Source organism: Nesoenas mayeri (genome assembly GCF_963082525.1).
Source record: "Nesoenas mayeri genome assembly, chromosome: 2".
Lineage (NCBI taxonomy): Eukaryota > Metazoa > Chordata > Aves > Columbiformes > Columbidae > Nesoenas > Nesoenas mayeri.
Genome location: NC_137543.1, coordinates 7311534 through 7338572, shown reverse-complemented (window position 1 = coordinate 7338572; position 27039 = coordinate 7311534). Strand labels below are relative to the sequence as shown.

At 37.9% G+C, this 27039-nt stretch overlaps 1 protein-coding gene across 1 annotated transcript in view; it reads right to left on the bottom strand.

Annotated features, from left to right (window-relative positions):
* Nucleotides 1–27039, bottom strand: part of FAM135B (family with sequence similarity 135 member B) — a gene marked incomplete at both ends in the record, with an annotated part of 141581 nt that overhangs the window by 65297 nt on the left and 49245 nt on the right. Inside the window, 3 exons of the mRNA XM_080339210.1 lie at nucleotides 3224–3397; nucleotides 5285–5355; nucleotides 12589–12728. Of these exons, the coding sequence (XP_080195336.1) occupies nucleotides 3224–3397; nucleotides 5285–5355; nucleotides 12589–12728 (385 nt within the window). The remainder of the gene's footprint in view (nucleotides 1–3223; nucleotides 3398–5284; nucleotides 5356–12588; nucleotides 12729–27039) is intronic.

Genomic DNA, 27039 nt, shown 5'->3' with positions numbered 1-27039 from the left:
TTTCCCAGATCCCAGAAATAGGAAAATACTTCTCCATGACCTGCAGCTGCCAAAAAGCATTCAGTGCAAACAGCACTGCTCTGCGCATCAGCAGTCACTCCAAGAGGACATGACAATGTCATGCTGTGCCTGGCAAAAGGGTTTGGCTGTAGGGGAAGGCGCAGTTGAGAAGAGCAGTGTTTCAGGTCAGTACATTAACCATCATAACCACTGCACCCCACATCCCTGTTCTCCTCTGTTATTGCACTCCTGCCTGGAAATCCAAAGTTTTGGACTTGGCCCAGAGCAGTCCAGCTTCCCCAGACACTTCTGGGGTGTAAGAGAAGATAAAGAATTCAAACTAGAGAAGTTGAAGCATCCAAAGTAAAGAAGTAGAGAAGTCGAAGAACTCTAAAAGTAGAAGTGAGAATATTTAACCAAGCTTTGCCACAGTGCTCAGCCACGATAAATCAAAGCACCCAGCCCCTTCACTGCTGCTCAGAATCCTTTCTGCAGCAGCATTTCAGAGGAATGCAGCTGTCCAAGGAGCCAAGAGAGGAGGTGATCCAAGCCTCAAAGCATCCCAACATGCTCCTGGTAATCTCACACCTGGACCAAATAAGGGTGATGTAAAGGTAGCAGAGCTGGAGGTAAGTCAACTGCCTCATCACCTTCCTTCTCAGCCTCTCACCTCCTAAGAAAATGCATAAAGCCATTAGCAACTGCCATGAATTGGGACCCCATGAATAAGCTGAGGGTTATACTCTTTAGAAGAGATGAGTTGCAAAATTCCCATCCAGAATGCTGCAAAGGATTGCAGAAATATGAATTTTACTCATTCTGAGTTTGGTGAGAGGTGAGCGCTTCAAAGTATCAAACCCAATGTAATATTTATTACATAAGAATTATTAACTAGGACAAACATCAATATCAAAATGTTCACTTGTCAAAAGACAGGAGGTAATGGAGGCACCCTGGCAAGCTTTGCCCAACAGGAGCTATTTGTGGGTGTAATTTACCCTGCAGGGAAAGGCCTGAATCAGTCTTGCTACTTTCCCTGCTGTTTTCACTGCTTAAATATAGGCAACAGCGAAGGTCTTTGGGGAAGAGTATATAATTTTCCAACAGAGAGAACAAAATATGAAAAGCTCAGTCCACAGGGCATATGCTGTGCTTCAGGCAAGGTTTATTTCCGGGACAACTTTAGGACAGCAATGAATATCAATTTTGCAGAATGTGTAATCTTTATTTACAGGGCAGATCTAGAACTGTTTTTCTTTTACATTTATGTATATACATATTTGCAGAAATAATATGTATATACATGTAAAGTACATACCATGATGGGACAATTCAAGGAAGAAAAGGAAAACGCAGTGAAATACTGTACAGACTTTTTTCTTCCCCAAACAGTGAAACTATTTGGTGTTTATTTTTTCGATAAAGTGACAAAAAAAAAGAAAAAAAAAAAGAAAAAAAAAAAAAAAAAAGAATTTCCAGTCATTTGATTTCCAGTCATTTGGGTTCTATTTTGTTACAAAAGTGAATTCCTGAATTTATAATTATTTTTTTTTCAATGTTCCTAATAAACTCTAATCCTAAGAGATAAACAGGAATGCTCCGAGATGTGAGAAAAGCAAATAAGATTTAGTTGGCTAGTTTTGTTGCAGAATGCTTGAAACTGATATTTCTTCTATACTTGTGTCTTCACCCTGATTTATATTTAGAGAAAGTATGTCATACAAGTTCTTTGGCTTTTGAATATTTATCAACAAGAGGATAAATCCTCAGTATGACACTTTAAAATTACTGGGTTAAGCAAATGAGACTCTGTACTGTGTTGTCAAAAAACTTCTTTCCACTGCATTAAGTAAAAGTATCGTAAACTTCATAAATGTGGACAAAATAATATTTTAAAAGCTATAATAATCCTACTTCAAAACAGTTGTTCATCGTGTGATTTATGCCTAATAACACTAACAAGTCTCTGCAGCTCCATTCATTAGAGGGTAACGAAGCACTGAAAATAGTCATTAAGTCTGATAACTATTGTTCTTTCGTCCTTTTATGCAGTAGAACAATGGGTAAATTACCTGAGGAAAACTATCTGGTTAAAAGTAGTCTGTTACAATCTAATTCACCATTTAAAAAGTCAACACAGTAGAAGAGAGATACAGCAGTTACCTGTATCTCAGGAGCAGAAGACAGATGTGTCAGCCTGATGTACCAATATGACTCTCATCGCTGTCACAACTCAGCCTCTTACAGTCTTAATTCATTTTATGGCATCGTGTACAAGCAATGCCTTTGTACAATTGGAGAACTGAATCAGAGTTTCAGAGAAAAAATAGTCTACACGTTCATGTTTTCTTTCTGACACAGTGGTTTTTGCATATTTGTCAAACTTAAGAGTCTCCCGATCACTTGGTAAACAGGAAGGCCTTGTTGGAGTGAGGGAAGCTGAACAACACTGAAAACTGCGTTTTGCTTCACGACCCAAGGAGCTCCCTCCCTCTCAGAACTCCTTATCTCAGGCAATGACAAGATTTGACACAAAGTAAATTGCCAGAAAGACCTTTGCTTCCCCTTGCCTGTTCTAAATATTAGCGGATATTGACCTCCAGCCCTGTTTTATTTGAAGGAGCCCTGAATTATTTTCTTGTCATTATGAATCAGATAACATAAATCACACCTAGACCCCATGGAAGCTAGTATTACACTCCTGCATGGTAAAATCAGATGATGCTGTAAAGGAGAAATTCAACAGAGCCTTATCCAGTATTGACTTGTTCATACCTCCTTCTAGCCATGTTATGAATTATGCTAATACACAGAGGCCACAGATGAGATTAGCATCCAGCTGTCCTGAATACTTCACAAAATAATAAGGTGGGGAAAAAAATGTAAATGCTCTCAGTTGCTTTTAGATTAAAGAAGAAAAACAGCCAACAGGAGAAATTTTACCTTCCACTCGTTACACATGGGGAATAGAGAGATTAAGTCTAATCAAAACTTCTGAAGCTCTACCCACAAATTGCACTAGTTTTTGATCAGTCCTCTGGTGTCTTATCAAGGGCAGGAACCTGTGTCAGAGGTTGACTCCAAACCCCCATCTCCAGAATCCTAACCCTGGACCAAAAATCTTGAAATTAAATTATCCTCTCTGCTTCTCTGGTACCATAAGCAAATGCACTCAGAAGAGGAATTTCCTTTGCCTTTCAACAGACATTTCTGTGTCCTTTACCTGATCAGAGGCTGGTGTAATGCCACCAGTGATGCGTGCACCGTGACAGATATCACTGACAGGTGGAAATAGTCAAACATGACAGGAACATGGTGATGCAGACCTCTCCGGGGGTGGAAGTGAAGACACAGTGTACGGCTGCTGATCAGAGGGATCGCTGGAACATCTCTCAGCCTGGAAGAGAAAGAGGTTTACAAGGGTTGGCAAAAGCTTGTGTTGTCAAAGCCTATAACATGCTACAGGCAGCAGACTGGGAGATGGCTTGAGGTGAATTCATATCACTCGCCAGATTCAAGAGGGTTTACACAACTAACAAGTATCTTGTGTTGCATTTGTGCCTAGCATAACTATAAAAATAAATACAAAGTAAATACTACAACAAAAAAGAATACAAAATAACAAATAATAAATATCAAATGTGTGTGTATATATATATATAAATAAACTGTATAAAAGACAAACACATGTGATGCAACTCCAGTTTCACCTGGTCTTTGATGTCCACCTATGTGTTAGTTCTGGGGACATCAAGAAGTAGCAGAATTACATGCATCTAGCAAACTGCTCAGCTTACAAGTGTTCATAGCCTGAACAGCTCACTACTTGTGATTTCAGTGTAAGAACAAAAATCTCAGGCAATTTGTGAGAGGTAGAAACAGTCTTGTGCCAGAGAACTGAAAATATTCAAAGTACCTTTCCAGATAGCTGATCTTCTAGAAAAAAAATGCAATAGGTCAAAAATAAAAAGAGTAGGTGAAGTGACTGCAGAGAAACAATAGGAGTTGGACTGGCTTCTCATTTTTTTCAGTAAATAGAAACAAAGACTTCAATTTAAAGTTTGGTCACAACTATTCCAGTATAACTTTCCTAGTGTGCAGCCAACCACATGACATCTAATTCACTTGTAGGGCAGGAGGCTGAGATGTAAACCTGAAGCGTCCTTAGCTATATCCTCTCAATGTAAGTGAAACTCACTTCTGAAAAACAATTGGTTTACAGCATTAAAGAACTTGCTCATAGAAGCCAATTATTTTCCAGAGCTAAGAAAACCTATGATGAGATAGTTGAGTATGATGCATGGTTAGTTCCAAGAAATGTTTGAATGAGATTTGTAGAATATCCTTTTATAAAAAAACACCAATTATGTTGATAGTAAATAGGATTATTCATTCAGATGATAACAGAAAATAAATGTTTGTGTTAGAGCACGATTTCATAACTTGAAAGTTTCAGTTATTTTCATTTTTAGCTACCACTTAATGTTTGTTTTTGCCCTTTTCCACACCCATCAGCATCGCAGCTGTTGGTTCAGTCCCACCTGCCTGAGAGAACAAGTTTTCACTTTTTTTATCTTCAAGATAAAGGAAACGTTCTTGAAATTTGTTTAGGTACCCTGTGGATATGAATAAAATCACATGGGGACAGTCTTGGCATGAAACACAGCTCAGATGACTTCTCTGCATCCCTGCCCACACACCCATAAGTTCTGCTGAAGTAATCGGAAGCCTTTTCTGTGATTCAGAGAGGCCTGAATAACGTTCGGGATCACACTTAGCGCTATGTCTCAGGAAGGGACGCTACTCCCACTTCACCTAAGTTTAGGGAACCAAATGCAGTGAGAAGAGACCGAAGTCAATGGGAAGACTTTCCTCCTAAAATATAGAGACAGCTTTGGTTCTTATACAAGTTCTTTGTATGTTCATACACCCATCTTCAGCAAGAAAATACTTCGTTGTCTCCTGTGATAAATGCATTTCTGAATCACAGCCCCTGCTCACATGGAGGTCAGTCATAATATTCCCTTTACCAGAAGCAGAGATAGAGCAACACTTAACACCTTTGAAAAAATATCATGCTTAAAGGAAAAAAAAACTCCTTTAAGGAGAAGTATGAGATACACTCTTCAAATATAGAGAGCAGAAATAGAAAGACTTCAATATTGAGACAAAGAAAATACTTATCAAAGCTATCCCTTTTTCCAAAGTACTTCCACTTCATCAAAGTAACTTCCCAACTGAACAAACTCCTACATTACCAACTGAGCTTTTAAACTACACTTACTGTTGTTCACTGTCAGTAAAGTGCAGGTCCAACTTGAGCTGAAAATCTGCCTCACTCAATGCATCTTCTACCTACAAAAGGAGAAACACCAGGTTATATTTATAATTTGGCATCTACAACATTGAAGGTAAAGGTGGTTGGTTTTGTCTGATAGGAGCAAAGGCAAAAATATGTGGCAACAGCATCATCTCACCACAGTGGCAGAAAGGAATAAATGAAGCAGTAGGTCAAGGTAATTGCTGAAGGAGTCAAAGGGAACCAGAGCAGTCAGAGGTGTTAACTGCTCCCAGGTGTCCTGTCATGTAAAATAATAATAATAATAACAACAACAACAACAAATCCAAACAAGAGTAACCAGAGTGCACAGAGAAGTGCATTTGTTGGGTCAGCAGAGTATTTCTGAAGCTGAGCTCCCTCACTGAGTTTGTGTTCAGTTGGGTTATCTTGTGAGCTGAATGAGAACAAGGATCAGGTTTTCTTGGTTGAGAAATAATCATGAATCCTTCTGGTTACCTGCCTGTAACTAATGTGAGATTCAAAATCTACAGCTTAAACCAATTAGAAATGGCTGAAATAATTCTGACAATTTCTGATCCTTATAATTAGAATTCTGGTTTGTTTCTTAGCAAACTGAGGCTTTCCTGCCTCCCTGTGACTTTTTGTGTTCCTGGATAGATTCCTGGAGGAAATTTGTCATTGATTCTCACATAGACCATTTTCTTTGCAAAATTCAAAGGTTTTCGTTCTTTTTAAAGCTTAAATTAATAGAAGTGTATCTGTTCACTCTGTTGCAGGGTGCTGAGCAGATTTATATGTAGTACAATTCAGCTTGCCAAATACACTGAAGATACCGTGTGGAATCATAAACTGAGTCATTAGTACCTTCATCTAATAGGTCCCACCAGCAAGATTATCCTTCTTTTATTGTCAATAAAATATTTTCATTGGGTTTTCTGAAACAGAACATGAAGGGAGCTGTCAGTCTGTTATCTTCATCTGGAAAGGATTACATTGGATAACAGTCCCAGCTTGACACATTTAATGTAACTATAATAAATTGAAATAAATAAGTTAGAATGGAAGACGGATTAATCTGCCCAGCAGTTTTTCCTCCATTCCTTTTAAATGTCTTCTTCCTCAGCAATGCAAAATAAAAAACCAAAAAGATTTTATTTCTATAAATATGAACAGAATATAACTCTTTTTATTAACCAAATATGTGGGGTTTGTTTTTTGTTGTTGTTTGTTTGTTTGTTTGTTTGTATTGTTTTTCTGTGAGTGTAAATGTCCTTTATTGAATACCACAGTACAACAGGAGATGCACATGAATGCATTTGGAAATGTAGAGTTGTTCACTGGGGATAAGGTATTATAAATACAATTTCCTTTTACCCATTTTTTACCAAAGAAAGTGAGGTGGGACAACTAGGTTCTGCTTTTTATCAGTGGAAATCAAACAGCAGGTGCATACAGTGAGATGGCCCATCCTGAGATACATATCTGAAAAGTACAATTGATTTCTGTTTGTGCTTGTCTCTTTCCATTTATATTAGTTAAAGCCTACAGAAACATATTCATCTAGATACACTTGAATTTTAGATGGCTTAATTTGGGCAGGATTAATTCTACTTTTTCCTGCTGATTAGCATCTTCTTAACAACAGACCATACAAAAAATGCACTGAAGGCAAAGTCAGAGGCATCTATCCTGCTCTGAGAGGTAGGTTTTATAAGATTTATAATACAAAGAATGTTCAGCTAGGTTTTGCAAAGGTGGAACTCCATCTATAGTGTGGGGTTTTTTGTTGAAGCAAGAAAATTGACAGTCAGTGATTGATTGCACTTTGAGAAAATTATCAAAGATGTAAAATTTGAACCTTTGTGAAGTAATATGCTCTTTCTTTCTAGAAGCACCACAGGCATAAGATGTGATGAGAAAATTTCACCTTCTGTTTACTGAAAATGTGCATTCTCTTTTGTGTTTGTCTCAGAACACCTGCAAGTATGTCTTTCAGGATTATATATTTTTTTTTTTTTTTAAAAAAAGAAAAAAAATTTAAAAAGACAGACTTTTTTTCTTTTTTAATGAGTTGTTGTCACTTAAAATCACATTTTCTGAAACCTGCAAAGGAAACAATCATTATTGAAGCTACAGTCTGAATTTAAACTAGGAATTCAACTCAAGTATAGTGCTCCAGACCAAGCAAATATCATCCTCCAACAGAGGGGGTGAAATTTTGGGTCTGTGCCTAATACTGCTGAGCATCTGCAACTGTCACTGAAATCTGAGTCTGTGCTTAAAACAAGCTAAACAGCCAGTGGCACCTTGCTCAAAACACCTTGAGGGAATGGGCAGATGTCTGAGAGACTTGGAGGTATTCATCACTGCATGGGGTAATGCATTAAGGTGAAAATATAGGATATTTTTAATCCCAAAGATATGTTGAAATCAGACGACTCAGATTAGTGCAAAATTCCACATAAAATCAAATCACAGTTCTCACTATAGAGATTACATAGTTCCCTTTGTGTATTGGAGGTGTAAATATTAAGACAAGTGAAAATTGCACAGTTGTTCAGAAATTGCTGGACTCTGCATGAGAAAATATCATTAAAAGGTTTATACATAGGATGAGACACAACAGAATTACTTACATGATACAAGTTACTGTACAGCTTTGATACCTGCTGGACTTACGGCCTGCCCAGGGAGGTGGTGGCCTCACCGTCCCTGGAGGTTTTTAAACTGAGATTGGCCATGGTACTTAGTGCCGTGATCTAGTCAATGGACTGGAGTTGGGCCAAGGGTTGGACTGGATGATCTCTGAGGTCTTTTCCAACCCAGTCGATTTTTGTGATTCTGTGACTCTCCTGTCTTTTACTTTTTTTTTTTTTTTTTTCCCCCACTTATTAATAGAACAACAGGTGCATAAGATCCTTTACATGGGAAAATTAAATCACCTTTCCAGAGCTCATACAGAAGAGTCGCTGAAATTTCTACCATTTCTCAGTCTCCTGTTTGAAATAACATTGTCTTTAAATGAAATACTGACTGCTTCTTTTAGCTCTGCTGAGACTATAATGCTATTTTCCACAGTTGTAATTTACAGACTAAAATTTTCCAGAAGTCTCATAGACTACCAGATTTTTTTTTTTTTTTTTGGAAGAAGAAACCTTTAAATTTTCACACTAACATACTTAAGAAACTGGCCTGAAAAATTTCTCTAGAATATAATTAGTGTATGACAAGCTAAACCAAGCAACATCCTGCCAGATAATTTGTGAAAGGTCTTTGAGTGTTTTCTTATAATGTTCTTTGACCTCTCCGCTGTGTTAATGATTAAAATCACAACTCATGAAAGATAAAATAAATGTCTGTGTTTGTGGGAATATATTAATACTAAACAAATAATTTTGTTCTGTTTTGTAATATTTCATATACCCAAATAAAAGAGACATTCAGAACATCTGACATCTGGGCATTTCACATGCTGATCTTGTCTCCAGTCGAAAACCAAATCAATAAAGCCAGTTAGATATTTTGGAAGCTTTATTTGAAATAGTACATGCATTTCATTTTTTTTCTGCCTAAAATCAAACAAGGGCATAATTATTCTTGTTATTTCTGATTTGATTAATTCTTCACTGTTTATATCAACCTAATATTATTCTGCTTTCTTGTGGAAAGTGAAGTCTGCATATTCAGGATTCAGTTCTCCATTGCTGGGGTATGCTTACATTACCCTTTGTGCTCCCACCTTGGACCTTAAAGTTTGTGCAAAAAAGACCCCATATTCATCCATGAGCACACACAGTTTTCCAGAAGTGCTGTCCAGTGTTCAAGCTGTTTTCTAACCTCTGCCTCTCTTGCGAAAGGACTACACTGATAAGGAAATGCATTTAATTAAACACTGTTTGGAAGCTGTGCAATAGAAAATATTTTTATCATAAAAATAAGTATATTTATACAATAAAAAAAGTATATACAAAGCAAAGTACTCAATTTTTTCTTTAACTGTTCAGGAATAAAGTGCATTATTTCAGTTTTGAATGCTAATTTTTCAAGTTTATGTTTACATCTTTGGTTTAGCTTTTAAGAGTTGTTGTAGCAGTTATAACTGAAGCTTCCAGCATTCTTGTGATGTACTTCCATAATATTTAACTGTTTATCCAGAATGTCAGATTGAATGATCTGAAGGCCCCATCTCACTTAAATTTTATCTGAAAAGCACAAAATCTAATATACTGTTATATCTCTGCTTTGTCCTCTTCCTGCTACTAAATTGTCCCTGAATGGAGCCAGCAAGCAAGGAGAAAGACAAGTTACCTGTTTTATCGTTTGATGAAAGAGGCAGAGCTCCTTCTTTAATAAGAATGAAAGTTAAAGTTTATGAAAATAAATTAGACTTCTTTGTAACACTAAAGGCTGCCTCAGCCCTGCAATATTGTTTCCTATGAATTCGAGGAATGCTGCATTCTGGGATAATAGAGAAAAAAGCATCTAATAAAGCAGAGAGTTTTAAAGCACCATTTATATGGTGAAAGGTATGCTTAGTGCCACTTCTAGGCAGATAATTGAGCCTTCCTCCATTTGATGCCAGACAAAACGATGCATTTCCATATTTAAATTTATGTTGGGTTATGCAAGTGGAGGTGAAAAAAAGTAAAAAAAAAAAAAAAATAAAAAAAAATAAAAAAAATAGCAGCAAACAAAACACAGTAGCACATAATCTAATCTGGAGATGCACATTGGGTTTTTTTGTTTGCGATTTTTTTTTGTACTGAACCTATCTCAGCAACCTATCTCATCGACAAAACTACCCTAGCATTATGAAAAGAAAGCATACTGCTCCTTTGTTATAATATTTGATAATTCCAGCTCTGACTGTAGAAACTACGTGGAGCATACTAATTCAATACTTCCATTACCCAGTCTAACTTTCTTGTCTATCTATCATGTCTTCCATTTAGGAAAAAGCCGTGAACAGATTCTTCACCCTCAACCAAAAAACCTCACCATATCATACATTTATACAAAAAGGACTTGCTTCTGTTGTGTGTTAAATAAGATAAGAAGTTAGAAATGGAAATAGTTTTTAAAACCCTCACAAATCTCAAGGTATTTTACACATGTCACATTGCAAGGACCTCATCCAACATATGAGATTACGGGACAGAGATGCAAAGCCATCATTAAGCAATAACAGTGAATATGGCAGGTTTCTTCTGAGTATGGTGCCCTGTGAAGTGGCACATTTTGCTCTCTCCCATAGTTATATCAAATTTGTAAAGTTGTGCAGCACAAGACACCAAAGCAGAAAAAGGAGGCTTGGGAGCATTGAGCAGAAGTGAATTGTGCTAATCTGTTCAACATGCAAAAAGGTTTACACAGCTTTATTTTTGCATTTGATTCCTTAGAGTTTCTTCAATAATTAATCTGAGACAAACTCAGGAAGGGTGACAGAACACTGGAACAGGCTGCCCAGGGAGGTTGTGGAGTCTCCTTCTCTGCAGACATTCAAACCTGCCTGGACACCTTCCTGTGTAACCTCATCTGGGTGTTCCTGCTCCATGGGAGGATTGCACTGGATGAGCTTTCGAGGTTCCTTCCAATCCCTGACATTCTGTGATTCTGTGAAACAAACCTGTTTGTCCTCTTTTTTACACCCCTGAAAACCCTAAAGAAGCTTCATCACACAGAGATAATGGAGCTTTCTCTGTGCAAAACCATTCTGCAAGTACAGAATTGGGCAGCTGTCCTTTTCCCAGGAAACCTCCTGTGGAAAGACAAACGTGATGCACACAGCAGATCAAGAACTGCTATAATTTGAGGGGAGGGACTTTTAATCAGAGATGTTCTTCCAAGGAAGGATAAAATTAATATTCAGTTAAGCATGTTGGTATGTGCTTCTCATGAATATTTATAAACTTGCATTTAGTTATTTTTCATATAAGCACAAAACAACAATTCTAGAGAAGAATAAATTGATGACACCATGTTAAAAAAAAAAAAAAAAAAAGGCACCAAGAAAAAAGTGGGAGGGAAGGAGAAGCATGTTAAATGAGCTTAAAGTAGGTTCTCCAGCTTAAAGTAGGTTTTAATTTTGGTCTATATATAACCCACATAAACATGGGTTGAAATCAGACAAAACAGAAATGTTAAATCTCTTCATGCTGAAATACAAAATTATACAAGGCAGGACAGGTAAGAAACTCTGGCCTCAAATTCAGTACACAGCATTCGATTCATGCTGGATGCATAACTAATTTTGATGGTATGCTGATTTTTCAAATACAGCCAATACCATGTCTCTCATTATCAATGAGAGCAAGTACCAAATGCCATATATTCTGTACCAGTCTTTGTTGTGGCAAAGCATTTTCTCCCCTTTCTGTGTAGGAGCCCAGTAAAACAATACTTGCCATACCCTAAGATCGCTTATCTCTTGTAGCTCCTGGGAACATCATTGTGAGATATTAATTTCATATCAGTAAGAGAAAGCCAAAGGTGCCCTACAAGATGGGTGGTTCAGATCACATACTTCCCTTGTGTGGGTGCTCCTGTTGGCTAAAGGAGTGGATGCTGAATGGGGAGAAGGATCTTGTATGAACCCATTCTAGTTGAGAGACAACAGAAAGTAAAGGGGTCATATGTGGACTATAGAGAGGGTAAACTCCAGCAACTCTACCATGCACTCCTGCAATCAGGAGACCCCTGTGTGGTGGTAAGGGACTGTAGCAAAAACTAGTCACAAAGACAGGTGAGAAGGAGGATACAGTAATGGATAGTAGGAGTAGAAGCTGGTCCTAGCAAGATGCAGAGCATTCCTGGTTTTCTCAGGTGAGGCTAATGCACATCTGTATGTAGAATGACTGACCTAGTGCACAAATGACAAATTCTGGTTGATACACTTGATGTACTGATTTATCAGAATATGTCAACATCATATTCCACTGGAAAGCCAAGGTGTAGACTACTTGTCGTATAACGTACTGTTTATAGAGTCTATCTGACCTAATGTCGATGTTTATAGTGTTGGCACTTACAAACAAATCACCGCAGGCACTCTTGTCAGCATAAGTAATGATGGGTGCAGGAGGGTCAATCTCCTTCTAATGCAAATGGTGGCATTTGGTCAGATAAATCATGGCTTTGCCTCCACCAGCTACATTGACAAGACCTGTGACAGCACAGGGACCTCATGACCACTTCACAAATGGAGTTATCTATGCAATGGACACATAAATTTAGGTAAGAGGAACCCTAGCCCTCCCGTGTTTGACATGTATCCCAAGACAACTCACCCTTTCACCATCCAGAAGCAGGTGCACTCTGAAGGTCATTGCTTCATTAAGAATGATCTCTTCGTTTCTGTACAAAATCTGAAATATTCTGCTGTAAACGTTGTTTTCATGAACGCAGGCTGAACAAAGGCTGGAGTCACCTGCACAAAACACAGAAAGACTTATGGTGTGATGCTTGCATGGAAATTATTTTTACTCCTGTATTCCCAATTCAGGATTATCTAGGCCAGTTGTATTGGTACCTGAAATTAAACACTTGCAGTCTAAATAATTAATGGAATGGAGCAGATTGTTATCATAGGTTTCAGGATCACAAACATGGCATTTAAAGAACATAAATGTTAAACTGTAGGCAGGCCAGATTTCAAAATGAGAATAGCTGACCCTGTGGCAGCACTTACCCTATTAACTTTACTTGTAATAAAATCTAAAGCATCAAATTTCTTTCAGGGAGGTTTGCTACCCAGCCGCCACAATGACTGTGGGTGTTCACCTGTGAAACTTCACCTTTTGTCTACAATGGGCATCTTTCAGAACAGCAAGTTTTTTTGTCATCTCTGGTGCTCCCAGTAGTTACAGCCTGGGAGGGGGTACAATAGTCAATAGCAGATACTGAATGTAGAGAGTGGAAATGCAGAGATATCTTAACTTAAAAAACAAAATAATAAAAATGTAGCTTTTTTTTTCAAGTTGCCAAAAGTCCTGTCTAACTCTTCAGGCCCTTGACCTGTGTCAGAGATTCCAATTTGGGTCATACAATTGGGATTAATGTGAGGAACTCAAGAACCAAAACCCAAAGCATCTCCACACTGAATTCAGACAGCCAATAGCTTCATCTGTGTGCTGATGTATCACATCAGCACAAATGAACTTCACAAATACTCAGGTGGGGTTTGTCCTTCTTATCTTTTATGTGCCTCTGGTGTATGCATTTTATTCTGGTTATAATGAAGCCTATGGAATTTAAGACATAATTTATGTGACAAAAAACTCAAAAAGTTCATGCTTTAGATTGAGGTAAATTTTTGCTTGAAGTTCACTGTTAATTGAGTAATTCTTTTTTCACTAAGAGGAAAGCCATGTAACTTACTTAGCTGTACAAACCCACACTGGAGGCAGCAACATTTACTACAGTGAATCCCTTCTAGAGGAGCCTTCAAAGACTGTGTGTCTGTTTAATGAACAACTGGGCACTAGAGTTAGGTACTTTCAAGTTGTGTCTTGACTGTTAACAAGAATCCCCTGCTAATTCTGCTTCCATAGGCCCTGAGCAACAAGGTCTTGAAAAATTTACTTGGAGACAATTTTGTCCCTTTCCAGCATTCAACACTGTATGAATCTGAGCTTTTGAAATACAGTCCTTTAACAAATGGTATTTTGGAACTCTCCTAGTATGGTGTGCTTATAAAAAGTTGTACTAGTGTCAGTCCTTCAAAGAGAGAGAGATCTGTCATCATCAGGAAGCCAACAGTCACATGGTTTTTACACAGAATAATAGTTTTTCGAAAAGTACTTCTGGGAATTTGGGCCATTGCAGAATTGGTTTGAGTCCAAGAGCTGTTTTAAGATATAAGACCAGGTCAGAAAGTCACAGGGACTGCTGGTTTTTCAAGAGTTTCAAATCAGGACAGTTCTATTCTGCTGTGCTAAAGCTACTGCTTTGCTCTTCAGTGCAAGTGTTACATATAATTTACAATCAGAAGTCAGTGAGCTAAGGCTGATAGAGGACTAAAGAGTTCCTGAGGTGAACTTTGGTTAGTAGGAAAATGGGAGGAAAGATGTGCCAGGGGAACTTTAGGTTGAACATTAGGAAAAGATTCTTCACCCAAAGGGTGCTGGACACTGGGAGATGTCACGGCCCCAAGCCTGACACTGTTGAAGAAGAGACTGGACAACGTCCTCAGACACATGGTGTGAACTGTGGGGTTGTCTTGTGTGAGGACAGGAGTTGGACTCGGTGATCCTTATGGGTCCCTTCCAACCCAGGGCATTTTGTTATTATAATAATTAGGTTTTTTTGGCTCCAACCTGCTGCAACCAGAATCATGCAGACAAAGAAACACCTTCTAAAAGAAAAAAAAAAAACAAAAACAAAAACAAAAAAAAAAAACCCACAACAAAAACAAAAACAAAAACAACCAACCAACCAACCAACCAAACAACAGACAGGGGAAAGACTTGAGCTAATTAATTAGCTGGGCTATAGGGCTGTCATTCAGAACACATTCAAATCATTTCCCTATTACTCACTTTTACCAAGCACAGCCAGTAAGACCCTAAGTGTTTCACCCTGCTATTGTCTTCCCATCACACATCATGCACAATAGTTATGGATAAGTCCAGGCAGCATGGATAAATACACGTTTATTTCATTGTGCTACATCAGTTAAGCTAGTATGTTTCAGTCTGATTAGCTCTTCAAAAGTGTGCAGTCATATTTATTTTAATTTAAACGTCATCATATTAGAGACACTGCAAAAATCACATTAGAGGTATAATTCATTCTTATTCCTATCTGACAGACAAAGGAAGCTTTATGTTATTTGATTTGGATATTGATATACTGCTACTCTTCTAGGACGGGAAGTTTAATGTCATTTTCTTTTCAAACACATTTCCTATACAGATCCCTCCTAGCGTGTAATTGCTTTAGGAGCTAGATTGCAAGGTGTCATAAAGAGTCATTTCTCTAATTGGAAAGGTGAAAGTCAAAGACATGCTACAATGGTTAAGGTTCTCTCAAATCAGTGTGACTGGACATGATACCAGGGGAAATTGAGGCTGGCTATTAGAAAGCAATTCTTTCCAGAGAGGGTGGTCAGGCATTGGAATGTCTGCCCAGGGAGGTGGTGGACTCACCATCCCTGAAGGTTTTTAAATGGAGATTGGACATGGCACTTAGTGCCATGATCTAGTCAATGGACTGGAGTTGGACCAAGGGTTGGACTTGATGATCTCTGAGGTCTTTTCCAATCCAGTTGATTCTGTGATTCTGTGATACTATAGACCCAAATATTGGTCAGTCTTTAGCAGAGAGATCTACCTTTGCAGAGATCTGGCAGAGAACTACATATGAATGCCTGATAATCCCATAAACATGACCCATCCCTGCCTATTTTAATTGCCACAGCCTGCTTCTTTTTCTCTTAAAGTATGACATAAGGCTGTGACAGGAGTCTTCTCAGAGGAGCACTTGGCAGCATGAACATATCTTAGTAAATCTTTCAGTAATGCAGGCATCCTACTTCTCAAAACAAAGGGGAATGAACATCTCCATAGATGCCTCCCTTAGGGCGGTAGTATTCACTGATGTATTCTGCACTTCAAGGTACAGACAGGGACCAGGCTGTATGACTGTGTTCGAGCTTCTTTCACTAATAAATATACCCTTCTTGAGTCTACTCCAAACATACTCTTCTTTAGTCTACTCCATGAAAACGTCATAATCCCAGTAACTTTTACCGACTTGCCTTTGTTCTTGTGATACCTTCTGACATTCATGTCTCTTTAAACCTACAGACTTGTCTGCTAACAGATAGTGGCAATAAGGTTCAGAGTGTGTCTGTCAGATGTAGCAGATGTACCCCTGTGTTCACACAAGCACCTTTCTCCTTTGACACAAAACACAGGATGGTGTGAGAGAGAAGCTTGAAACTTTCAGTTTCCAAATTCTCTTTCCAGCACAGCCTCGGTTATGCAAACAGCTCCGAGCTCTGCCTGTGCTGCTCAGCAGTCATGTGTGGTTCAAGGAAGACAGATGTAGTATGTGGAAACTGCTGAGAGCTCTTACTCCCTGGTGAGAGCTGGAGCTAAGGCTATATTGACCTGCATTTAGCTTTTTATTCCACAGTTTCAAAGGCTTGGGCTCCAGTGAACTCAACAAGGAAAGTCTAATTTTCTGATAATGAGCTTTTGCTCAGTAAATTTCCCTGTTGTGAGATTTATTTGTGACATTGTAATGCCCCTTCAGTTAGAAGGAATCCTTTTTTCCTGTCTCCTTTTCCAAAGTGGCCATTCCATCTACTACTTATCTTCTCTACCTTGAATAGGTCTTCAAATTATTTGGAAAGTTAAAGACCTCTCAGGTCTGTAAGAACAATTGCAAGCAGGAAAAGAATGGTTGTGCTGCACAACCATTCATTTAAGAGAATGAGAAAAGCCTATTGATGCATCTCTCTCTTTCTATTGTTTCATTAGGAAATATACTGCAATCCCACCACTACCTCTAGCAATCCCTTTAGAGACTACTGAGTAATGACATTTTTAAAAAAGAAAATGAAAAAAAAAAGTCTCTTTGCAGTTATGCATGCCTTCATACACGTAGCATAGGCTACTGGTACAAGCCCAGTCAGTATATCATGTCCTGCTTTCCTACTGTCTCCATATCCAGTTTACCAGGCTCCTCCAGATACACTCTAACCTGCCTAATTTTCCTATCTGGAAGTTTCTATAGAGGGAGGTTTCTAGGTGTTATTGCTGTACATCATACAAAAACTATTAATCCCTTTAAAGAATCAGAGAGAGGCTTTGCTATTTAGAACGTGAAGGTACCTGAAAACACCTGTCCAGATAATCTTAAAATGAAGAAACTGATGGGTAGATGATCTGTAAACAAATCTGTTACTTAAATTTTCAGCCTAATTTAGTGAGAACAGAAACTGTATTGTTCTGATGACCACTGCCAGGAGGAAGGCACTGGAAGGATGATGGTGGGTGTTTGTAGCAGATGTGTGAAAGCCCCTGAAGAAGAAGAATGGAATGGAATGGAATGGAATGGAATGGAATGGAATAATAATGCCTCAGAGAATATAATGAGAGTCAGGATAGGAAAGTAAAAAGAAGTAAGCGACATATAAGAAAATGTGTTTTGACATCCTCAAGAAAAAGCACTAGAACCTGAAAGACACCACCAGACACCATAGTCCCCTACTGAGACGTGCGACATACAGTCAAACTCACTTAACCATAGCTTTGCTATTCAAAGTAGATATAAGTTGATAAAGTTGATAACAAAATCAGCTTTAGTTGACTAACGTGCTACTCTGTGTTTTGGCGACGTGTGATATATCAGAATAGCTTGCACTTCTACTTGAAGGACCCACTGGTACATCAACTGAAAGTATTGCCTGGCCAGACTGGCAGCATCACTCAGCTTGTGCAAAGCTGTGACAGGACCTGAATTTCTGTGATTTTTCAAATATTCTCATTTATGTTATTTCCCCACCACCTCTGTTCATGCAAGGAGAGGACGCCATATCTAGGAAAAAGTAATCAATGATGCTGATAATATTCTGCAGATCAGAACTGTTCCCTTGACTTTTCTAAGATTTAATAAACACACCATATAGATTAGCACTCCTTCTCCCAAACTCCACTGGCCAATTATTCCAATTTACATCTCTAGATATCCTACTTTCTTCATTTTTCAACTCTGAGCTTTTATAACATCCTTCCTCTGCTTTCACCATACCTAAATTATCTCCATTCTTCCTTTTAAATCTCTTTTATTTGAACCATCCTTTCATCAGTGTTTTTTTAACCTCTATAAAAATAGTTCGAGGAGTCTCATAGTCCTTCTATGTCAATGACATTTCCAAGGAGTAAACAACGAACTCAGTTTTGCAGAATCAGCTGACAATGACATGCGCATACCTCAACCTCTGATTCTTGTAAAGGAGACACTTTGAACAGGCAAAGTCTTGGTGTGCCTGGGACATGATGATGAACGATTTCTCCAGAGCCACATAAGTAGTATAAATCTTCGCTGATTGCAAAGCAATAGGATTGGCTGGTTTTTATGCCCTCTACAATCTGCAAGTGATTAGCATACTCTAAGCTCAACCTCTAGATTCTTTCCAATAACTACATTTTCAATTGTGATTCTTCCTGATGTCTATAACAGCCAAAGAAAATTGGAATAAATGTTAACAAAAAGCCTTTTCAAGTAGGCTTTCCCACCTGAAACCCAGATTTGCCCAAGAATATTGATATAATCTGACCTGTTGGAGTTTTATTTGTATTTGTATATTTGTTTGTATTTATTTTTTCAGGGCTTTAAAACATTTAAATGCACATCCCCTAACTCAGAACTTGCTTGAGGTAATGTTCCTATGATAGGAGGATATCTTCAAAGCCATGAGTAAAAGGCAGCATGTTTTAGAGCGTTTCTGAAGAAAAAATCAACACTTAGAAAGGAAGTTGTAGTACTACACAGACTATGCATAGTGAGTGTGATTATCATTACATCACTTTGCATGACTTTTTAATTCTGCTTCTAACAGCTACAGGAAGCATGAAGAAAGCTTTGGAAATCCATTCTTGGTTTGTTTTGAAATCTACTACTTTGCTAAGAATAACTTTATGTATTGTTGTATTTCTCTACGCAACAAGGAGCATGAGATCTAAATGAAATGTGAAATCACTGTTCCCTAGAGGAAACACATTAAAACCTTCTTCAAATCAAATTTTCTCCTATACAACTTTTCTGTTAAACTTGTAGGACATGACTACAGCTTTGCTGAGAATTACAAGGGAAAACATATCTATACCCCTCTGTTACCTCTGCTCTTAGTACGCTTCAGCTTCTGTGTTTGACAAAGAGTAGAGATAGGATTTACTCTGATTCTGTCCTCTATTCAGTAGTGCAGAGAAGTAAGAGTAATTACTACTTTTTCAAAATAAGGAAGGAGGAAATGTGATGATTCAGTCCTGACACTCTGCTGCTGGAGGGATTACATCGCTTCCTTTCCCCCGTGCTAGGCAGAGAACAAAGTTGTATTTTTTAATTCCAAATATAAAATTACAGCTCCAGGGAATATGGCTTTTTATAAAGATGACTTCAGGTTTACATCCTGCTTTCTTCAGAATTATCTCTCTGTGGTATATTGAGCATTGCGTGAGAGGTCTAAAATGAACAGGCAGTGATTATGCCATCAGGAAAAAATCCATATGGAAAACAGATCTAACTTCAGATCTACCCTCTTTAATGCCTTTATGATTATAGCACTGGAAACAAGATAATTACTCAATTGCTGACAGCTTCTTGAATCTCTTGCTGTCTGAGAAAAGCAGTGTTATTATGTTGCTATTCAGGTAAATGGAAAAGAATAGTTCTGCTAAGCTTTGCTTTATGAAGAAGATGCTCTTCAATAACGTGGCAAAATCAAGGTGCTGTAGTTGTTAACAGAGCTTTACTGCAAATATTTCTTTACAAATAACAGTGCACACTTAAACATTTGTATTTCAGATTGATGTAGAGCCACAAGGAATACATCATAGTCTCTATACTTGAATTGCCACCAAGAAAATCTCAGAGACATACAATACCTTTGAACGCAGATGGGTTCATTTTCCCAGGTCACTCGTGCACATATGAAGGGCATTGCAACACACTCACTTGAAAAAGAACTGTGAGCATTTTGAAACCTCCCTACCCACAATCCTTATGTTACTACCCACGCAGACATGTGTCAGCAGTTCATGTGATCTTTCCTAATCTGCTTTAGTGTAAAGTCAACTCCTGCTAAATCACAGCAGAAGGCAGTTTAAACTGATAGATGCCCTTGCCCTGAAGTGAATCGGAAGCAATCAAAAAGTCTGTTAACATGGGTGAACAGGGAGCACGATAATAAAAAGGTCTAGATAGTATTGACTTTAAAACCTCAGTCTGGACTAGCTGTAGCACCACCTATTAATAATCGGAGTGATCTCGACAGCACACATGACCCTGGTTTATAGCTATAAACATAACCCAAATCTACCTAGTGGATGGCTACCTCCCTCGCCATACAGACACACACTTTGGGCTGTCCTGCCTCTTGGTTTTCAGCATCTGAAATTCCCACTAGTCTTGCAAGGAGAGCTAGTTCGTGTTTAGAGTCCCTACAAAATAGCTATGGATTTTCTAATTTCTAAATTTCCTTGTCACCTAATTTATTCTACTATTGCCAAAATTCTTAAACACTAATGTTTCTGTTTATTAGAGAAAATGAAGACATGAGGGCACTCCTTGAATGAACAGTATGCCCTCTTTCTAGAACCTCTGCACCCTACTGCAAAATATAACCAAGAATACCAGAAAATCTTGTGCAAATAGCCCTGTTTATCTAATTTGGTTTTTTGTTTTTTGTTTTTTGTTTTTTTTTCCTTTACCATCTGTTGGAACCATATGCCTTCTTAAATAAGAGCTAATTATAGGTCATAACCACAACTAATCAAATAGTGGTAACTGTTGCAAACTTCAGCTGGAAATTTCATTTCTTCCTTATAAAAGATTGTCCCAGACCAGACACTGAGATGGTTGTTTTCTCTGGTTTTCTGGACTTGGGTACTCAGCAGTTACAGTTGATGCACACATATCTGTGTTAACATATGGGAGAAATTCATAACAAGCTGGAGAAATAAGAGCCAATGTACAGTTCCTGCCAAGTACATCAGGAGGGGGGACTTTGGAACAGAAAGTGACTCTATCTAATAAATATCCACTGACACGTACTGTAGCAGAGCTCTTAGTGTTTTGAGTTTTCCTTCTCTGTCCCTATACTGTTGTACTGAGTGAAAGAGAGAAAAGAAACAGCACTGTCAGAAAATTATCTGGCTTTTAGCATTGAAGAACTGCAGCAAAGAAAGATCCAATACTAAAATTAAATTTCAGGAGAGAGATTTCTGCTCATTTAGAGAAAAATAAATCTCCTAATGAGCTCAAAAATGAGAAGATTTCACTTTCATGTCTAATGTCCATTTGTATAAATGTCAATTTACACCATTTAGGCAAATGTTTTATAACTGCCTCCAGTGTCAATGTCACTCTGCATTTCTGTGTAATGTGAAAGGACTGATGGATAAAAATTAATCCAGTCCTAAATATGGCAAATGAAGAGTTGAAGTGCCTTTTAAAAACCCCAAACACTAAATAGCTCTTTCAGCATCACAAGACAATTTCAGGCTGTCATGCTGACCTTCCAGGAAGCTTAGAACTATTCTGGTAGAAATAAGGATTATTATTAATAATAATAATAATAATGATAATTTAAAAAGAAAATGTTTTAAGTTAATTCATTCCAGCCATCATGTGGGTAGTTGCTCCTCATTATAACCACCACAACCCCACAACCTCTTTGTGCAAATGCGTGGTGCACACAGAAGAAAGAGAACGCTTCCAGAATTTCATTTCAGCTGCTCTTTTCCTCTGGCTGCTAATGGGAAGATTTCTTTCCACTTTTCTCACCTCTGCTCACGTGATGTTTTGACAGCTGGAACACCCCAAATGTTTAAATATTCAGATATGTAAGAGTTGAAATACATATAAAAATGTGAATATATGTACTTCACAGACACAAAAACAACTGAATCAGAAAAGTCCGGAGGTAAAATCACAGTCTTTATGTCAAACTGGAAATTAAAGATTTTGCAGATGGGGCTGTAACACTTTCAAGTCCTCTGATCAATGGTATGGATTGGGAACTAAATGCTCTCCTAATGTACTAATGCAATGACTGCTGCATTCAAGGATGTGATGGATGGAGGTAGTACATTTATGAAACTGTTATATTCAGCATTATAGCAAGCTGCACTTTCCTCAGACAGTAAATTTCTGTGAATTAAATATGTAAAACACTTTGTGACAGTCTAATAAAAAAATTTGACGATAAATCTAATTTGTCAGATTTAAGAGGCAGTCCCTAAGATTCAACTGTAAAATAAAAAGCCTGAAGATTTGGAGTGAAGGATCTCAGTCTCCCACTGGAAGAAGCCACCACTGCTGGTTAGTGTGTCTGAAAACTCAGGCAAGTTACCTAAATATTTAAATAGAGGTTTCTGAATTCCAATCTGGATCACAAAAGTGAACACACAAAAAAGGCTACAAAGTCCTGCAGTATTTTTCCTCTTTGTGTACAATACCAGTCAGAAGGTCTTTCATATAATTTCTATGATCAGTCTTCAGAGTTGTTAGATACAAGGGACCCGATTCCTCAGCTGCAGCTGCCACAGCTGAGGATCTTTCATTCTACAGGCTGCAGGTTCTGTTTCTAGTGTGATGTTCAAGGTGGGTTTGTCACATTCACATTCGCAAGGTATTCTTCCTCCACATTCTAGTGGACCTGATCAGATCACTTGCTCATTCAGGAGGGATCTGATCCCAGTGCCCAGAAGATCTGCTAGATTTGCTATTTGTATACAGTGGGATAAAGTGCAAAAACACATATAAATCCTTACCTACCCATAAAAGGGATAGAAGAACTTGCTGAGTTTCCAGGGCAAGATAATGAGCTATAAATCAGATTATCCTCTTCTGACTCCAATTCTTTCCACAAATTATTATACGATCTTTGTTCTGGAGGCATTTCACACATACAACACTGGTTTCTCAAGGCAAAGAAATATAAACCGGCCTCCAGAAAGGCAGTCAGTGTGATGGAAATTGGCAGAATCAGGCCACAGGTAAGTTATGTCAACGTGTCATATTTTCAACATAGGTGTCATCACAACCCTTGAAACAGACAGGTGGCACTCGGATACTCAAACAAAACTGCACAAAGATTTGTCTGCTTATTAAATAGGCTAAAGTAATAAAAATTTCACCTAAATACTAACATACATGTGCACCAAAATAAACTGCAGTTCCGTTTGGTGAAAAACACTTTCTGTTAAAAATAAAAATAAAAATATCATTATGCAGTAGCTTTCAAATAATCAAACTACATTGCTAATCTATAATAAGAACTCTTTCCATAGAACACATAAGGTTAATTGAAATCCAGAATGCTCTGCTTTATGTTTTGTATAATTTAAGGATTCCTTTGAGCAGATATTTTAAAACTTCCCATCCAGCTGAGACACAAGATTGCTCCTTTCCTAGGTCAGCCAGCTCTTGTCTGACTAGTGATTTAATTGGTGAACTGTCTATAAAGCTCAACACCAAAATGCAATAGAATTATTCTTTCTTATTTATTTCTTTCTCAAATTAGATTACATCAACTTCTGCCATTGAATCAATAAGGTGGGTTTTTTTATTATTTTTAATTAAGCACATTATCTCCTGTAGCTTCATCTGGATCACACATGCGCATAAATCAACAAGAGACTGATCATACTTTGTCAGTGCATGTCAGGCACAAGCCACTTGGCTTTCTGTCTGGGCTTTCATTAAACTGTATTAATGTTCTCTCTTTCTGTGATGTGCCAAGAGTATCATTAGCTATTCTCTTTCTTCAGGCTGTTTTCTGGTAAGGCTATCCATCGCCTTTAGTCTAAGTTGAGGGTCATTCAAAAAATGAATTTGTTATCACTTTCTGAATAGTCTGTCTTTGTATTTGGCATAAACTTTGCCTACATATCATGGTCCTGCAGTAAGCTCTTAAATGGACTAAGCAATATAAGACAAAGGGTCCTGAATCTAATCCTACCTACCTTGCTTGACAAAACCTGTCTAAGAATTTGAAACTGAAATGGGCCAAATCCCATCTATCCAAAAAATCTCATATAAACTCCTCTATACACAAAAATTTAAATGCCTTTACCTCTCCAAGACAAATAAGCATGCCAAAGATGTCTTATTACCACTACTATATAGTGATTAAACTTGGACAAAGATATGGTTGGACAAAGTTATAGTAGATTGCTCAAGATAATCCTGAAAATCAATTGAGAATGAACTCACATCTAGTGTAAAGAAAATCCTGTGTTTACTACCAAACAAACATGTGCACTATCATTGTATTGGACACCACATTGTAGGGATATGTGGCTACATTAGCACTATTTAGACAGCACTGGAGAGATCTGAATTTCCATGCTATCACTGTCTTCTTGAGAGACAATAGGCAAATCATGAAGCATCTTTGTGTATCAGTTTCCCACATATTAAGTTCTCCTTATCTTTGTCTCTCATTTAACCAGCCTGCAGCTGCCATGTTGAACTCTGAGTTTTATTACAATACTCACCACACTGCTTTCAACTGTTATATCTAACTCAGCTGGAAAATACTGCTGAACCTGGGATATAAGTCTTTAACGGCTTCCACAATAGATAAACGATGCAGATATTTCCCTAGATATCTTTTGTCTAGTGATAATCATGCACATCATTTTTTTCTAAATATTTAATAAAATATTGGCTCTTTTTCTTCTACCTCTAAACTTATCTATTAATATTCCTGATAATTTTGGAAGCAGTGATCCCAAGTTCAGTCCACGAGACAAATACACCTTTCCGATGTAAGTTGACAGTATTCAGGACACGTGATTTGCAAGATTTTACTTGAAGTCCATGGGGTAGTTTCCTGGAGGTATTATAACTTCTTACAGAGTTCACAGAGATGATAGATAAGGCCTGTGTTGCAGCTGCTTACAGCTCCCTTCCTAGTTTTCAAACAGTTTCTTACAGAATAATAAAATGGATAGTATATATTCAAGTGACATAACTTTGGAAACAACCCATCATTTCAGTTGCCGCATTGTAATTAAGAGATGGAACACTTAAGTGTATTGTTCCTCTGGATTTTGGTGGTAAGAAAGTCAGAGAGAAGTACAGACTGAAGATTTCAACTAGTAAATATTGCAGCAGAGTAACAAAAAAAAAAAAAAAACAAAACCCCTGTAAAGTACTGTCATGGCTTATCGTCAGCCAGCAGCTAAGCACCACAGAATCACAGAATGTCAGAGATTGGAAGGGACCTCAAAAGCTCATCCAGTCCAATATCCCTAATGGAGCAGGAACACCTGGATGAGGTTACACAGGAAGGTGTCCAGGTGGGTTTGAATGTCTGCAGAGGAGGAGACTCCACAACCCCCCTGGGCAGCCTGGGCCAGGCTCCGTTACCCTTACTGAGAAGTTTCTTCTCAAATTTGAGTGGAACCTCTTGTGCTCCAGTGTGAATCCATAAACCTTTGTCTTATCATTGGTTATCACCGAGAAGAGCCTGGCTCCATCCTCCTGACACTCACCCTTTATATATTTATAAGCATTAATGAGATCACCCCTCAGTTTCCTCTTCTCCAAACTAAAGAGCCCCAGCTACCTCAGCCTTTCCTCATACAGGAGATGCTCCACTCCCATCATCTTTGTTGCCCTGTGCTGGACTCTCTCCACACATCCACTTGCTCATCTCCTACCCAGTGGAATGAGTGAGACAACCAGAAAAGTAAAATGAGAAAAATAGTGGGTTGAGAAAAAGTAAAGCAAAAACCACACACACAACTGCCTTCCCTTTTCAACACTTTCACAAATGTTGGAAACCAAGGAAATGTTGTTTTCCATTACCCTAGGAATAGTGATTTAGGTTAAGATTGTTCTACAAATATTAAGAAGGAGAAAAAAATTACAGTGCATTTTGCATAAGGCTTTTCCACATGCCCATGTCCTTGTAAGGGTGGCTGTCCTTGAATATGAGAGCTGTGGGAAATCGTATACGAGCCTGTGGGTATGAATCATGGGGAAAAGGCTAAGAGTTAGCTTGTTCTTATTTAAAATTAATAGAAGAAATTTAAAGACTTGATTGGAACTTTTCACACAGGCAAATACAATGAAAAACAGAGGAAACTAGAAAGCATCCAAAACAGGCTTGGCAAGAACCTTTAGCAGAAATGGTAAAAAAACTTCATAAATTATAAGGAGAATAAAAAGCAAAACAAAATAAAATTTAAAAAAAAAGGAAAAAAAAGGAAAAAAAAAAAGGAAAAAAAAAGAAAAAAAATGAAAGGAAAGGAAAAAAAAAGGAAAGGAAAAGAAAGGAAAAAAAAAGGAAAGGAAAGGAAAGGAAAGGAAAGGAAAGGAAAGGAAAGGAAAGGAAAGGAAAGGAAAGGAAAGGAAAGGAAAGGAAAGGAAAGGAAAGGAAAGGAAAGGAAAGGAAAGGAAAGGAAAGGAAAGGAAAGGAAAGGAAAGGAAAGGAAAGGAAAGGAAAGGAAAGGAAAGGAAGATTATAGGTTTTCTCAGGGCTAAATCATCACTATTGTATAACAAATACCATGTGAGCTGTTCAAACTTCCCTGGTTTCTGGGAAAAGATGTGGAATACTGCACTGGACATCTAGTTGCTTCCTTAGTGTTCCACATGCAGATTAATTTCTTGAGGTATCCATCAACATCCTATCAGTTCACTTTACTTTTTACATCTCTATTGATATCATAGAATCATAGAATCATTTCAATTGGAAGAGACCATCAAAATCATAGAGTCTAACTACAACCTAAACTAAACCTAGCACTAAACCGTGTCCCTAAGAACCTCATCTATGATCCTTTTAAACACCTCCAGCCATGGTGACTCAACCACTTCCCTGAGCACCCTGTTTCACTGCTTCACAAAAGTTTCCAATATCTATATACTCATGCATCTTTGTCCACTGTTACCAAATTCAACAATATTTGGTGTCAGCAAGTTTCAGAGACTCATTGTCTTAAAAAAATTAATATTTTTATGATGCTCAAGTTTGTGGTATTTCAGCATCTTGG